This window comes from Lygodium microphyllum, chromosome 2 (assembly GCF_053477565.2).
Source record: "Lygodium microphyllum isolate KBCC chromosome 2, Lygodium_microphyllum_v1.1.10, whole genome shotgun sequence".
NCBI lineage: Eukaryota > Viridiplantae > Streptophyta > Polypodiopsida > Schizaeales > Lygodiaceae > Lygodium > Lygodium microphyllum.
In genome coordinates this window covers 100497330-100512132 of record NC_141136.1, presented here as the reverse complement: position 1 = coordinate 100512132, position 14803 = coordinate 100497330, and the positions used below count along the sequence as shown (strand labels likewise).

At 47.5% G+C, this 14803-nt stretch overlaps 1 protein-coding gene across 1 annotated transcript in view; it reads left to right on the top strand.

Moving 5' to 3' along the window:
* Window positions 1-3409: 3409 nt before the first annotated feature.
* LOC148040084 (calcium-binding EF hand family protein) overlaps window positions 3410-14803 on the top strand; it is a 46978-nt gene continuing 35584 nt past the window's right edge. Inside the window, exon 1 of the mRNA XM_087696598.1 lies at window positions 3410-3862. Within this exon, the coding sequence (XP_087552724.1) occupies window positions 3517-3862 (346 nt within the window). The 5' untranslated portion in view covers window positions 3410-3516. The remainder of the gene's footprint in view (window positions 3863-14803) is intronic.

Sequence of the window (14803 nt, the reverse complement as noted above, 5' to 3'; positions counted from 1 at the left end):
ATCTCGTGTGCGAGGTCGTTTCTAAAAAAAGCAACGTGTGAGTGTATTTACATATTTAAAAAATGATAAACTTAAGGCCAAGGTAATTAAATTGCATTTGCATATGACACTACAGAAGAACAAACAATATTAGGTTAGAGACTTACATGTTTTTGGTACCCATCCGCTATTCGACTCTGCGTTCTCCGCACACGCTCATCTCGTTTGGAGTCATATTTGCTCATTTGTCTATTCACAAATGCCTCCACATACTCCTGCCTGTCCATGGTACGCTCAGCATCTTCGAGTAAGTCCCATAATGAGCTCGCTCTAGCATGCTGAGTCTTCTCATACTTACTTCGGGCCAAACTCAGCTTTCGTTCAAGGTTAGAGAAACGAGACTCTGCCTGGCGGTGCCAAGCACCAACAGGATGACTAGCATGTTGTGCGCCTATGGGACGGCCAGTCTTTCGACATGGAATATCGTAATGGATACCATGCTCATCCTTCAGATGCTGTATCATCCTTGCCCGTCTCTTAATGTTGACATGTCTTTTCGGACAAAGAATGTCAACACGGCATTGACGGGCAAGAGACCCATCCGCTAGTGTGATCTCAATGTATGGTGGGTTTTCCTATGCAAAGTGACATTCTATTTATAAGTATCACATCTTAGGAGTATGCTTACTAACAACGGAAAGTAGGATAAACACTTACCTGGGAGTAGCTCGGCACTTCTCTTTCAAAGGATGTCTGAGACGCGCCTGTGGCCCGAGCCCCTCTACGAGTACGTCGAGGAGATGATGCAACCTAAAAAAAAAGAAACGGAGGTACACAATATGTGAGAAATAAAAAATGAACGTTAAGAAAACCCTAAACAAATATTAAAAAGGGCATCTTACTCTGGTATTTTTTCGTGAATGGACATCCGACGAAGAATGGCTGCGAGTGCGTGGAGCCATTTGCCAGAGGTGAAAGCGTGCGCACCTACTCGTAACCATTGGATAATCCATGTAACAAAACAACAAAAAGTGAGAAGTTGATAACCATTGGATGATCCATAAAAAAATATAGAATATGCTCGATGAAAAAATATAGAAGTTGATAACCTACTAAACTTTTGTGGACATGCTTGATGAAAGACCAAATATAGAATATGTCATGATTTATAACCAATGGTGGATGCCACATCCAATCTAACGATTAGATGTGTGTTCAATTTAGTAACAATAAAAAAGCTCTATTCAAAAAATTGGTAGAGTATCAACAATTCTTCACCAAGCTATCACGTCACTACAACACTTCCAAGTACTAGTGCCTTGCCTTATTATTCCTAGTGCAAATATATATTTTGACATTGTAACATGGTTATTGGGCTTCTTATAGGATTCCAATCAATAATTTTTGCGAAGGATTGAGACTCAACACATTCATACCATTCCCAATACTCGCCAAATTTGACCTATATAGAGTGCTTTGCAAATGTATAATTGCCAAATTTGACCATTTAGTAGATTTTGGGGCATGGAAAAAGCTAAAAGTGATGATCGGTGGGCTTGCAACTACATCAAGGATAGTCTCATTAATGTAGCTGGAACCAAGATTGAGGTTCTACAACCACATGTAATTGGCAAGGGTATTATCTCTTGCCCAAACTTTAGAGAAGTAGAGCTAATTTATTGTGGTGTACCAATAGCTACTTAAATCTAAGACCATTAATTTTCTTAGAAAAACAAAAAGGAAAGCAGTGCTTGAATAATTAAATTATGAAAACATGTAGTTGTGACCTCTTCAAAGCTTGAGCCCAAAACCACTTTCACAATTTGCACATGCATCATAGTTTATCTTAGAAACTTGAATTTGATTTAGCTTTCCTTTTTGGTTATCTTAAATTCTTAGTGCAACCCATTCTCCACAAAGTGGCATGGTTCAAAAGAGGTTGAATGCTAAGTGATGATTGTAAGCTTAGTGACATAAATAGAGTTGTAACTCCCTTTGTTATTCTCACATTCATTTATTGGGTTCATATTTATGTTAGCCACAGTAAACATTATACATCAATCGAATATACAAGCTTAAAGGAAATGCATGCATGATTATCACACTTAGGCGCGGACACGTATCAGACAGAGCACATATGGTTATTGCAAAATGATTGCGACAGAGCACATATGGTTATTGCAAAATGATTGCGACGTTAGCAACCTAGATAATAATCAACAAAATCTTCCAACAGGAGTTATGCATCCAAAGAGCATTATTTAGAGATTGTTGTGAAATATTACAAAAGGATTGAGCCTGAGACGGGAGATAGTGCCTCCCACACACGCGTCACGCTGATGAAGACGATTGGGCCGTGGGAGATGTTGCAACCTCTTGAGTCACGGTCACACTGCAGCCTCCTGAGTCAGGGTCTCACCGACTGTGAGAGGAATGAAGGCGGAGGTGCATACAAGACGGAGGCGCATACAAGACGGTGGATAAAGACCAGCACGCATCCGAATGGGCATGGGATGCGCACTCTGGGAGACACAATCGTGGACTTGGGAGTTGCTGACGTGGATGAAGACCAGCTCGCGTCCGAATGGGTCCGAGGGTGGGTCTCGAAACACCCGAACCAACCGCCGAGTTGGTATGAAGCCACCGAGCTGGGAGGCAACCAGCCGCAGAGAGCCGAGGGATGAAGTCGTCGGCTGGGAGCTCACGAGGCCATTCGTGTGCTGATGGATGTGCGCAGGGTGGTGGGAGCTCGCTGGGCGGGAGCTCGCTGGGCGGGAGCCGCAGGGTGCTGGGAGCTTGCTGGGCGGGAGGGATGAACCCCGTGGTGGTTGAGCCGCAGGGTGGTGGGAGCTCGCTGGGCGGGAGCTCGCTGGGCGAGGGCCGTCGTGTGCTGGGAGTGAACCGCAGGGCGGGAGGCAGAGCCGCAGGGAGCCGCAGGGCGGGAGGGAGAGCCGCAGGGAGCCGTAGGGTACGAGAGAGAGGGAGAGCCGCAGGGTACGAGATAACCGCAGGGCGGGAGGGAGAGCCGCAGGGAGCCGCAGGGCACGAGAGAGAGAGAGCCGCAGGGATGAGCCGCAGGGTGGGATAACCGCAGGGCGGGAGGTGATCTGGCACTTCGCATGTTCCCAGGGGTTGATAACACCCTGATCAACGGCGGCGGCACATTCTGCGGGGCCCTCCAATAATGAGGAGTTAAGGCGCTCCAGTTCGCATGCCGGACACGTAGGAGACTGCCAATCAACGGCGCACTTTTCTGGGGAGGTCTGATTTATGATCTCGGACGGGACGACCAATTGAGGATGGGTTTAATCCTCGTGGGATCAACGATGGCGCATGGTCGTGAGGAGGGGGATCAACGTGAGCCGTTGATCCCAACTCCCCGAGGTCATTATGACCCCGTGGGAGTTAGTGTTGAGGTTGGTCGACCGACTCTGTCTCGGCCAACCTGGCGTACGCTTGATTGCAAATCTCATTGATTTGGTTCGCCAGCGAGAGAGAGAGAGAGAGAGAGAGAGAGAGAGAGAGAGAGAGAGAGAGATGTCCCTCGCTTCTCCTTCATTCGAGGTTGGCCTCCAACTGCTCGACGGTTCGCAGATCACCGACGCTCTTGCGAACGATGAAGACGCCATTAATCGCCTGTTTGAGAAAGCTCTCGGTGATCCAGAAGGCCTCGACAGATGCGTCAGTTCTGGCCAGTTGAGGACGGCTGCCATCTCTTACATAACCGATCTGGTCCATGGATTCGAGCTGCCCCGACCTCTCTTGGAACAAGCTTTCAAGGCTTCGAATTTTCCAGAGGAGCATGCTTCAATCCGCATAGATCAGTCAGTCTTCGTCTCCAAGCTGCACGATTTGATGAAGTCTACAGCTAATCTGTTGCACGGTCAGCATTTTCTCTTTGTCTAAGGAGATCTGGGTTCAACAGTATTGATCAACCGACAAGCTTCAGACCTGTGTACACTGCGTGGTTTATGCCTTATGTACACATGGATTACAAATTGCTGCCCGATGCTTCTTCATGCAAATGATCATATAAGCAATGATGTGGCCAGTCGGCCATATGGCAGCATGGTCACATGACAATTGTGCCATTTGTCATCTGGACCAGCTGATTGCTGGCCCAAACTACCCATTTGTGGCTGTTGGTTATAGAAGCTTGCCCATCACTTTGTGCAACTATGTTTTGGCTTTGCACACTCTCCTGGCAATCAATATTTGCTGTTTCAGCAGGATTTCTGAACCTATGCATTGTATGTGAGGACATGCCTCGGCTCTTGGTTTATCTTTGTACCTGTGTATAAATAGCTGAATCCAGTTTTCAGCATTGGTCTCTCTCTTATGCACTCGGTTTTACTTGGTAATTACTTATGAGGGATAAGTTTACCCTACAACTTACCTCTTTTGGACCACAAATTTACCCTTTTACGTTCATTGGACCTTGTAGTAAGTTTTGAGTCTAACCATCATACAAGCCTTTCTAGCAAGGTTCTAGCCCCACCTCGTATGAGATTGCTTGCTATTTCTACTCTTCTATATTTAGGATGGTGTATGATCAATATTGACTTAGATGCTTATTCTGAGGTGTATTTGGCATGATTGACAGCATTAAGAGTATATATGTTGCATTTATAGTCGTGGTCGTAGGTGCTATGATGTCGAGGGTTTGTTTTGGTGGCTACCATGGTACGTATGAGACTTGGTGGAGATTTGGAGGATCTTACTGGTCATCCATGATCTGAGAGAGGATGTTATCATTGTATTTATAGCCCATTTCGTGGGCTTTATGTATGCCATGTATTGAGATGCTCACATATGTGATTTTATGGGCTGCCCACTTATGTGGCTCGTGGCCATAAGTATGAGCCTCTTCTCTCCTTCTTGTTTATCATGATCAATGTGCTTGTAGAGATGGGTGAGGAGAGCCAGTGAAACTTCCATTGTGGCATTTCTCTTGTGTACTATTATGTGCCTATGCTTATGAGAGATCTGTTCCGCATCATCTTGCTTTTTTGTTTTTCTTGTCTTTTCACACTCTTGATTCTATTTTGCATCTGCTCTTTAGTGTTATCTCATACCATGAGAGCACTTGATTCTGTTTTGCTTTTGCTCTTTTTGGTGTTCTCATACCATGAGAACACCAAGAATCCAAGTTTCCAATCCGATTTGAATTGGTGTGAAATGTAGGCATGCTTGGTAAGTGGCCGTGAGATATCGGATCACTTGTGTACTGCAGCACCGATGAGATTCTTTAGGTCCACTAAAGTACTAGTTGATTACAACATAGGATAAATCAGGTTGGCTGGTGTTGGTGAGGCAATTTATGGGTTCAAGAGTGGGAAGAGAGTTGGGGCTTAGTAAGCATTAAAAAGGGATCAATATGAGGAGTGTGCAATGGTGAGTGCGAAGGGTCATAGTCACAAGTTATGGTCATTTTTGGACTTGAGGATTGTGGGGACGATAGCTTCTTTCCATCCCTCGTCCCATTCCATGTGGCTATATAGTCACAAGTGATGGCAATTCCTTCTTGTCTCATCCCCCCTACCTATCCTGTTTTGTGTCACTTGTGACTATGCCAAGGGTGCACTCTATTAGAAGGAGCTTGAGCACCACCAAAAGAGTGAACTTGATGAAACTTAGAGCCCTCTAAAGTTGCTTTGGATAGGACTTGTGATACAACATAAAGGTCATTAGGTTGTGCTTTGTCTCAAGCATCTAGTGTTCTCATCAATGTTTTACACAACATGCTTTGTAAAGAATGTAGCTCAATTGAATTGGCAAAGTTGGTAGATAAGGGTACCTCATAGTCAATTTGGAAAATAGTTATATTGTTTATGTTTTCAAGATTTGAGCCTTGGTTAGAATTGAAGAGAAGTGAAGTGACACTTTGAAGTCTAGGAGTTTTTACTAAACTGGACACCCCTATGTGCAAGTCTTTGTAAGATAAAGGTATTGCAAATTTGGTATCATGTGAAGCCTTGGCTAGAATTGAATAGACACTTTGAGGTCTAGGAGTTGTTACCAAATTGGTGTTAGAGGAGATCACAGCCTGTGCAGCAGGTGCAGTCGGACAGGTGCTGTCTGTATGCAGTCGGACTGCACAGTCGGACTGCCACGTGGCAGTCTGACCTGTTCAGACAGTTGGCTGCATTTAATGCAGCCGACAGGCTATTCCTGGCGCCCTATTTTTCGCCCAGATTCTGGCTATAAATAGCTGACTTCTCCAGCAGTCTCCAACACTTCTCTGCTCGCAGATTACAGACCGGTGGCACGCGCAGATTCCGTCTCTGTTCGCAGATTTCAGACAGGAGACAGTGCAGACTGCAGCGGACTTCGAGGTGAACAGCAGGTTGCACCGTCGAGGTGGAGACACGCAGTCCAGCGCACTGTGCCCGTGTATATATCTGCATATCTTTGTATTCAGCACACTTTATACAGCAGATCTTCATCTTCCACTGTCTCTTTCTCTCTCTTCTCTCTCTGCGTTCTCTCTCTCTCAGTCCTACGCTTCCGCACCGCTGCACTCTGACATGGTATCAGAGCAGTGTTACAGGGCTGACTGAGCACAGAACCAACCTAAAGAGGGGTTTCTATCGTGACACAAATTTGCGTTTTCAGCGTTTGAGGGCAGACAGGAGGGCTGCGCCTTGGAACAAGGCTGAAGCGAGCGTGAGCGCACAGGAAAGGAGTCCAGGTGGTGGATTTACTGCTGTTTGACGCGGAGGAAGTTTGAGTTTTCAGCCTACAAGTGCAGGTTTTGCTTTTTCGTCACCTCCGGCAGATGAAGAAGTTTCAGGACGCGGAAGAGTCTTAGCAGGCTGAGTTTTTATAGTCAGAGGGGGCTGCTTTTGCGTTTGTGAAGGCATTACAGGTGAAGATGTCTACAGAGATTGACTTGGAGTTCCAGTCGATTATGGACCGGAAGGTGCCTGTCTTACCAGCTCTTCCCGTAGATTAGAAGCTCGACGGCGACAACTACCGCATTTGGCGCGTCATGATGTTGGCCATCCTTGAGTCCTATGATTTGGCGGAGCTTGTACAGGAGGAGATCGATCGGCCCTCGGTAAGAGATGAGTCCAAACTCTCTTCCGATGCTCGTGCGGAGTTGGCCAAGGCTCAGTCTCATTGGGACAAACTGAATGCCAGGATTCATTCATTTCTTTTTCTATCTTGTACTACAGCCGTGATCGCTCACATCGAGCACTTGACGGTGGCTCGGGAGATATGGCTGGAGCTTGATCAGATGTACAATCGGATGACCCTTATGAAGCGGGTTTCTTTGGAGGTACAGATGCGGACCTTGTCCGTAAACAAGTCTTCTTCGCTGCGGGAGCACATCAACAAGCTAAGGCAGCTTCAGATGCAGGTTTAGAATGCGGGGAAGCCGATTTCCTCCGAAGACATGGCGATCACACTATTGTCCCAGTTGCCGCCACGATTCGGTACATTCTACTCTACCCTTATTGCTTCGGGGCGAGAGTCTACTCTTCGGTGGGAAGAGTTGGTTCCTATAGTCTTGGACCAGGAGAAACAGCTAAAGGGACAGAATGCTTCCAAGTCGGAGGCGCTGACAGGTCAAGCCTCTCAGAAGAAGGGGAAGGACCAAAAGAAGAAGAAGGGAGATAACAAGTCAAAGAAGGACAAGGACAAAGAATCCACATGTCATATTTGTGGAAAGACTGGCCATTGGAAGAAGGATTGCCCTGACAAAGACAAGAAGGACACCAACAAGGACACAAAGGATTCTGGAGCGGTGGCTGCACTCTCATCAGCTGCATTTCTTCATCTAGCTGTCATTGAGGACTCTTCACCGAATGCTTCTGATGCTGCGATGACGGCTCCCCAGGCTCGAGAGTGGATCGTTAATAGTGGTGCCTTCTGGCACATGACTGCTTCATTAGATGGTGTTGCCCAGTTGCGACCCTCGCGTGGGCAGATTCTCATTGGAGATAGCTCTTCAGTATCTATTGCAGGACGGGGTAAGATGCAGTTTATTCCAGATGGACAAGGTGGTACCCATACCTCAGAGGTCTTGCATGTACTAGGCTTAGGGTATTATCTCCTGTCAGTTCATAAGATTTGCTCCCTTGGACTTTTGGTGGAGTTTGACAGTACTACGGTGCGAGTCCTTGATGGTGGGTCGAGGAAGGTTCTATCATCCGGATATGAGGAGAATGACATCTATAAATTGAAGTCTTCCACCGCGCTTTCTACTCTTCTTCTTACTTCACAGTCATAGTCCGAGTTATGGCATGCTCGGTTTGGTCACCTCAACTATGATTATCTTCGGAGGGCGTCACATGGACAGCTTGTTCGAGGGTTGCCGGATATAGTTGTGAGCCAGCAGCCATGTGTCTCCTGTATTCGGGGGAAGCATCATAGGGATGCCATTCCCCACACAGCTTCACGGCGGTCTACTTCACTGATGGAGCTAGTATCTACGGATCTATGTGGCGCTATGAGGAATCAGTCCTTGCGTGGGAGCTTGTACTTCATGTTGATCGTAGATGACTATAGCAGGATGACCTGGGCCTATTTTTTGGCATTAAAGTCAGAAGCTTTCTCCCACTTCAAGGATTGGCTTCTCTTTGAGGAGAACCGATCGGGCCGGAAGTTGAACACCTTGCGATCCAAGGGTGGTGAATTTGTTTCTAATGAGTTTGCTCGGTTTTGTGCAGATAAAGGTATTCACCAGGAGTTTGCCAATACCAACACCAACACTCCTCAAGAAAATGGCATTCTTGAACGGAAAACTGCAGTGTGATCGAGATGGTGCGCACCATGATGGAGCACCGACAGACCCCTCAGGTTCTGTGGGCCAAGGCTCTGGCTACTGCCGTCCACATCCTTAATTGATCCCCCACTTCGGCCGTTGATGGGATGACCCCTTTTGAGACTTACTTTGGGACCAAGCCCGATGTTTCTTACTTTAGGGTCTTTGGGTGTGATGCCTATGTTCACATTCCCAAGGCTCACCGCGATAAATTTGAAGCAGCTTCCCGAAGACAGGTATTTGTTGGCTACAGCTCCCAGTCCCAAGGCTATCGTTTGTATGATCCCGTCAAGCGGGATGTGTACACTAGTCGAGATGTGCGGTTTGTGGAGGTTCCGGCTATATCAACGGGTGAGGAGCATCCCGTTCTTGGAGATCCAGGGGAGAGTTGGGCTCCTGCTACAGTACCCTTGGAGCCCGTGCCTTTTGATTATGATTCTGGTTCTGACACAGAGTCTACTGTTCCACCGGTCACCCCTGAGGAGTTACCATCGGTGGATATTCCAGAGTCTTCAGCTGATGGAGAGAGACGACGGCCTCCTCCTCGCTGGGCCCGTGACACACTCCGTGATTCAGGGATCGAGGGGGTTCCTGAGGAGTGGGAACCGCAGGATGGTCCGCGGCGGTCACGGCGGTACCAGGCACATTCTATGGAGCTTGTTTGCTCTAACTATTGTTTGATGACCCGTGTTTTGCAGGATCGAGAGCCCACCTCCGTGAAGGAGGGTTTATAGTCCGCACCATGGAAGAAAGCTATGGAAGCCGAGTTGGAGGCTATTGAGAGGAATGGCACTTGGTTACTCGTGCCCCGCCCCCCCGAATAAGAAGGTGATTGGCGTCAAGTGGGTCTTCAAGACCAAATACCTTAGCGATGGTTCTTTGGATAAGCACAAGGCTCGCCTTGTTGCTAAAGGTTTTGCACAGCGCCCAGGGATTGATTGTCATGATACTTTTGCCCCCACAGCTCGTATGGCGACCATTAGAGCCGTTCTTGCCTTGGCTGGCCATAGGAGATGGCCTGTTTACCAGTTGGATGTGAAGTCAGCCTTCCTCAATGGTGATTTGAAGGAGGAGATCTATGTTGAGCAGCCTCCTGGCTTTGGATCCTCAGATGGGAAAGTCTACAGGTTGGAGAAGGCCTTGTATGGCCTCAAGCAGGCTCCTCGTGCATGGAACGAGAAGATTGATTCGTTCCTCCAGTCTCAGTTGGGATATCGGTGTTCTAAGGCCAATCCGCAGCTTTATGTTCACACTTCCGCGGATGGTTGTGTGCTTTTTGTGTTGTATGTTGATGATTTGATTATCACAGGTGATCATGCACAGCAGGTCCAAGAGACGAAGTCAGCTTTACATCGGACGTTCGAGATGACGGACTTGGGTCTACTCCATTTCTTTTTGGGCCATGAGATTTATCAGTCTCAGAGGGGATCTTCATCTCTCAACATAGATATGTACAGGAGCTCTTGGTGTCTTTTGCGATGGAGGATTGTCGGACCCTTTCTACTCCTATGGATCCGAACTGGAAGGCCACTTCCCATTCAGCTTCTCCTATGGCGGATGCTTCCCGCTATCGTCAGTTGATTGGGTCCTTGATTTGGCTTCTCAACACTCGGGTTGATATTTGTTTTGCTGGTGGGCCCTTGGCAAGGTTCATGAGTGAACCTAAGACGGTGCATTGGCAGGCTGCTCAGAGGATACTTCGGTATTTGAGAGGGACGTCTGATTTAGGGATTCATTATCCCGCAGGGACAGATGGTTCAGATCTTGTACTTGCAGGTTGGAGCGACTCGGATTGGGCCGGTGATGTGGACCACAGGCGGTCTACTACGGGTTACTGTTTTACCTTGGGTGCAGGTGTTATCTCATGGAGTAGCAAGAAGCAGCCCACGGTAGCCCTTTTGTCTACTGAGGCGGAGTATCGGGCCGCGTCTTCCACCACATGTGAGGCTGTGTGGCTTCGGAGATTATTGGAGGAGCTTGGGTGCCCCCAGACTCGTCCTACTTTGCTGCAATGTGACAATGAGAGTTGCATTGCCTTGGCACGGAACCCTGTTTTTCATGCTCGGACGAAGCACATAGAGATCCAGTACCACTTCATCAGAGAAAAGCTTCTGGATGAGACCATCACTGTGGAGTACTGCAAGACGGAGGACAATCTTGCTGATTTGTTTACGAAGGCACTTCCCCAAGCTCTACTTCGGAGACATTCCAGATCCCTCAGGCTGCTGCCCCGCCCAGGCTCTGAGAGGGGGTGTTAGAGGAGATCACAGCCTGTGCAGCAGGTGCAGTCGGACTGCACAGTCGGACTGCTACGTGGCAGTCCGACCTGTTCAGACAGTCGGCTGCATTTAATGCAGCCGACAGGCTATTTCTGGCGCCCTGTTTTTCACCCAGATTCTGGTTATAAATAGCTGACTTCTCTAGCAGTCTCCAACACTTCTCGCAGATTACAGATCTGTGGCACGCGCAGATTCCGTCTCTGTTCGCAGATTTCACTGCACCCGTGTATATATCTGCATATCTTTGTATTCAGCACACTTTATACAGCAGATCTTCATCTTCCACTGTCTCTTTCTCTCTCTTCTCTCTCTGCGTTCTCTCTCTCTCAGTCCTACGCTTCCGCACCGTTGCACTCTAACAAGTGGATGCCCCCATGTGCAAGTATTTTTGTGAGAAAGACATTGCAAATTTGGTATCATGTGATGTATGGCACCGCTATCCTTGATCCGCTTGAATGGATGGCCTATTGATTCCACAGTGGGTTTAGGAAACAACCTTGTACAAATCTTTATGGATTCATGCTTAACATCGAAACTAAGTATTAGTTTGAGTTGTCTGTTTGAATTATTTTAGTCATGAAAAGGATCCAAGAGGTCATAGTTGAGAAACAACTCAAATCATATGTTGGAAATAAATTATCATTTTCATAATGCTTGAGTACTTTTCTACTAATATGTACATGCACTTGGCTTGGCATTTGGTAGTGTGTGCAATATCAACTCTTTTTGAAATGATTGCTAGTAAAGTTCATTGGCAGTGGATTTTGTAGTGTTTGAAGAGGATTGATTGGTAGTGAAACCAGCCTTCAATAAACCAAAGGTTAATAGATCTTGACTTGCATGCTCTTAATCTTAAATGGAAATTCACTTACAGAAAGTGAATAAATAATGGAGCTAAAATGCTCCTAATGCTCCTACATCATGACACAAGTAAATATTTTTCCCAAAGCTTGGTGCCCGTCGTGATATTTCTATGATTATTGTATTGTTGGTATAGTTGTTTGGAAATACTTGTTCATTGGATCTCCATTATCAATCTTTGACAGAATAATTTAGAATGTTTGCTCAATGGATATGCAACGTTCAAGGACTCGCTTGATCTGCAATGCTCAAATCTTCACATTAGTGTGGTAGAGCCCCTCCAACAAGAGATTGCAATTACCCAAATCCTTCACAATTAGTATAGTATAACCGCTCCAACAATATTTGTTGTGAAAGATATCTCCCCAATGTCACAGAACATAGGTCCCAATAGAAGAGCTTAAACTAGCTCAAGTACTGTTAGAGTGCAGCGATGCGGAAGCGTGGGACCAAGACTGAGAGAGAGAGAACGCAAAGAGAAGAGAGAGAGACAGTGGAAGATGAAGATCTGCTGTATAAAGTGTGCTGTATACAAAGTTATGCAGATATGTACACGGGCGCAGTGCGCGGGATTGCGTGTCTCCACCTCGACGGTGCAACCTGCTGTTCACCTCGAAGTCCGCTGTAGTTTGCACGATCTCTAGCCTGAAATCTGCAAACAGAGATGTAATCTGCACGAATCTCCAGCCTGACACCTGCGATTAGAAGTGTGAGAGACTGTGCTGGACATCAGCTATAAATAGCAAGAAGAAAGCGCCCAGAATATGCAGGCCGGCTGCATTAAATGCAGCCGACAGGTACAATGCAGTCGGATTGCCATGTGGCAATCCGACTAGTCCGGATTGGTACAGCCAGGATCTGACAGACATCGCTAACATCCCCTCTCAGAGCCTGGACGGGGCAGAAGCCTGAGGGATCTGGCATGTCTCTGAAGTAGAGTTTGGGAAGCGCCTTCGTAAACAAATCTGCAAGATTGTCCTCCGTCTTGCAGTACTCCACAGCGATGGTCTCATCTAGAAGCTTCTCTCTGATGAAGTGGTACTGGATCTCTATGTGCTTCGTCTGGGCATGGAAAACAGGATTCCGTGCCAAGGCAATGCAACTCTCATTGTCGCATTGCAGCAAAGTAGGACGAGTCTGGGGGCAGCCAAGCTCCTCCAACAATCTCCGAAGCCACACAGCCTCACATGTGGTGGAAGACGTGGCCCGATACTCCGCCTCAGTAGACGAAAGGGCTACCGTGGGCTGCTTCTTGCTACTCCATGAGATAACACCTGCACCCAAGGTAAAACAGTAACCTGTAGTAGACCGCCTGTGGTCCACATCACCAGCCCAATCCGAGTTGCTTCAACCTGCAAGTACAAGATCTGAACTACCTGTGCCTGCTGGATAATGAATCCCTAAATCAGATGTCCCCCTCAAATACCGAAGTATCCTTTGGGCAGCCTGCCGATGCACCGTCCGAGGTTCACTCATGAACCCTGCCAAGAGACCAACAGCAAAACAAAGATCAACATGAGTATTGAGGAGCCAAATCAATGATCCAATCAACTGACGGTAGCAGGAAGCATCCGCCATGGGAGAATCTGAATGTGAAGTGGCCTTCCAGTTCGGATCCATAGGAGTAGAAATGGTCCGACAATCCTCCATCACAAAAGAAACCAAGAGCTTTTGTACATATCTCTGCTGAGAGATGAAAATCCCCCTCTGAGACTGATAAATCTCATGGCCCAAGAAGAAGTGGAGTAGACCCAAGTCCGTCATCTTGAACGTCTGAAGTAAAGCTGCCTTTGTCTCTTTGACCTTCTGTGCATAATCTCCTGTGACAATCAAAACACACAACACAAAAAGCACACAACCAGCCTTGGAAGTGTGTACATAAAGCTGCGGATCGGCCTTGGAACGCCGATATCCCAACTGTGATTGAAGAAACGAATCAATCTTCTCGTTTCATGCACGTGGAGCCTGCTTGAGGCCATACAAAGCCTTCTTTAACCTGTAGACTTGCCCATCTAAAGAGCCAAAGCAAGGAGGCTGCTCGACATAGATCTCCTCCTTCAAATCACCATTAAGAAAGGCCGACTTCACATCCAACTGGTAGACAGGCCATCTCCTATGGCCAGCCAAGGCAAGAACAGCTCGAATAGTCACCATACGAGCAGTGGGGGCAAAAGTGTCATGACAATCAACCCTTGGGCGCTGTGCAAAACCTTTAGCAACAAGGCGAGCCTTGTGCTTGTCCAAAGAACCATCGCTAAGGTACTTGGTCTTGAAGACCCATTTGACACCAATCACCTTCTTATTCGAGGGGCGAGGCACGAGATACCAAGTGCCATTCCGCTCAATAGCCTCCAACTCGGCTTCCATAGCTTTCTTCCGTGGTGCGGACTGTAAAGCCTCCTTCACGGAGGTGGGCTCTTGATCCTGCATAACACGGGTCGTCAAACAATAGTTAGAGCAAACAAGCTCCGTAGAATGTGCCTGGTGCCTCCATGACCGCCGCAGACCATCCTGCGGTCCCCACTCCTCAGGGATCCCCTCGATCCCTGAATCACGGAGTCTGTCACGGGCCCAACGAGGAGGAGGTCAGACCTCTCCTCGTCTCTCTCCATCAGCTGAAGACTCTGGGATATCCATCGGTGGTAACTCCTCGGGGGAGACCGGTGGAACAGTAGACTCTGTATCGGAAACAGAATCGGAATCAAAAGGCGTGGGCTCCAAAGGAATTGTCTCGGGAGCCCAACTCTCCCCTCGATCTCCAAGTATGGGATGCTCCTCACCCGCTGCTATGGCCGGAACCTCCACAAACCGCACATCTCGACTGGTGTACACATCCCGCTTGATGGGATCATACAAACGATAGCCTTGGGACTGAGAGCTGTAGCCAATAAACACCTGTCTTCGAGAAGCTGCT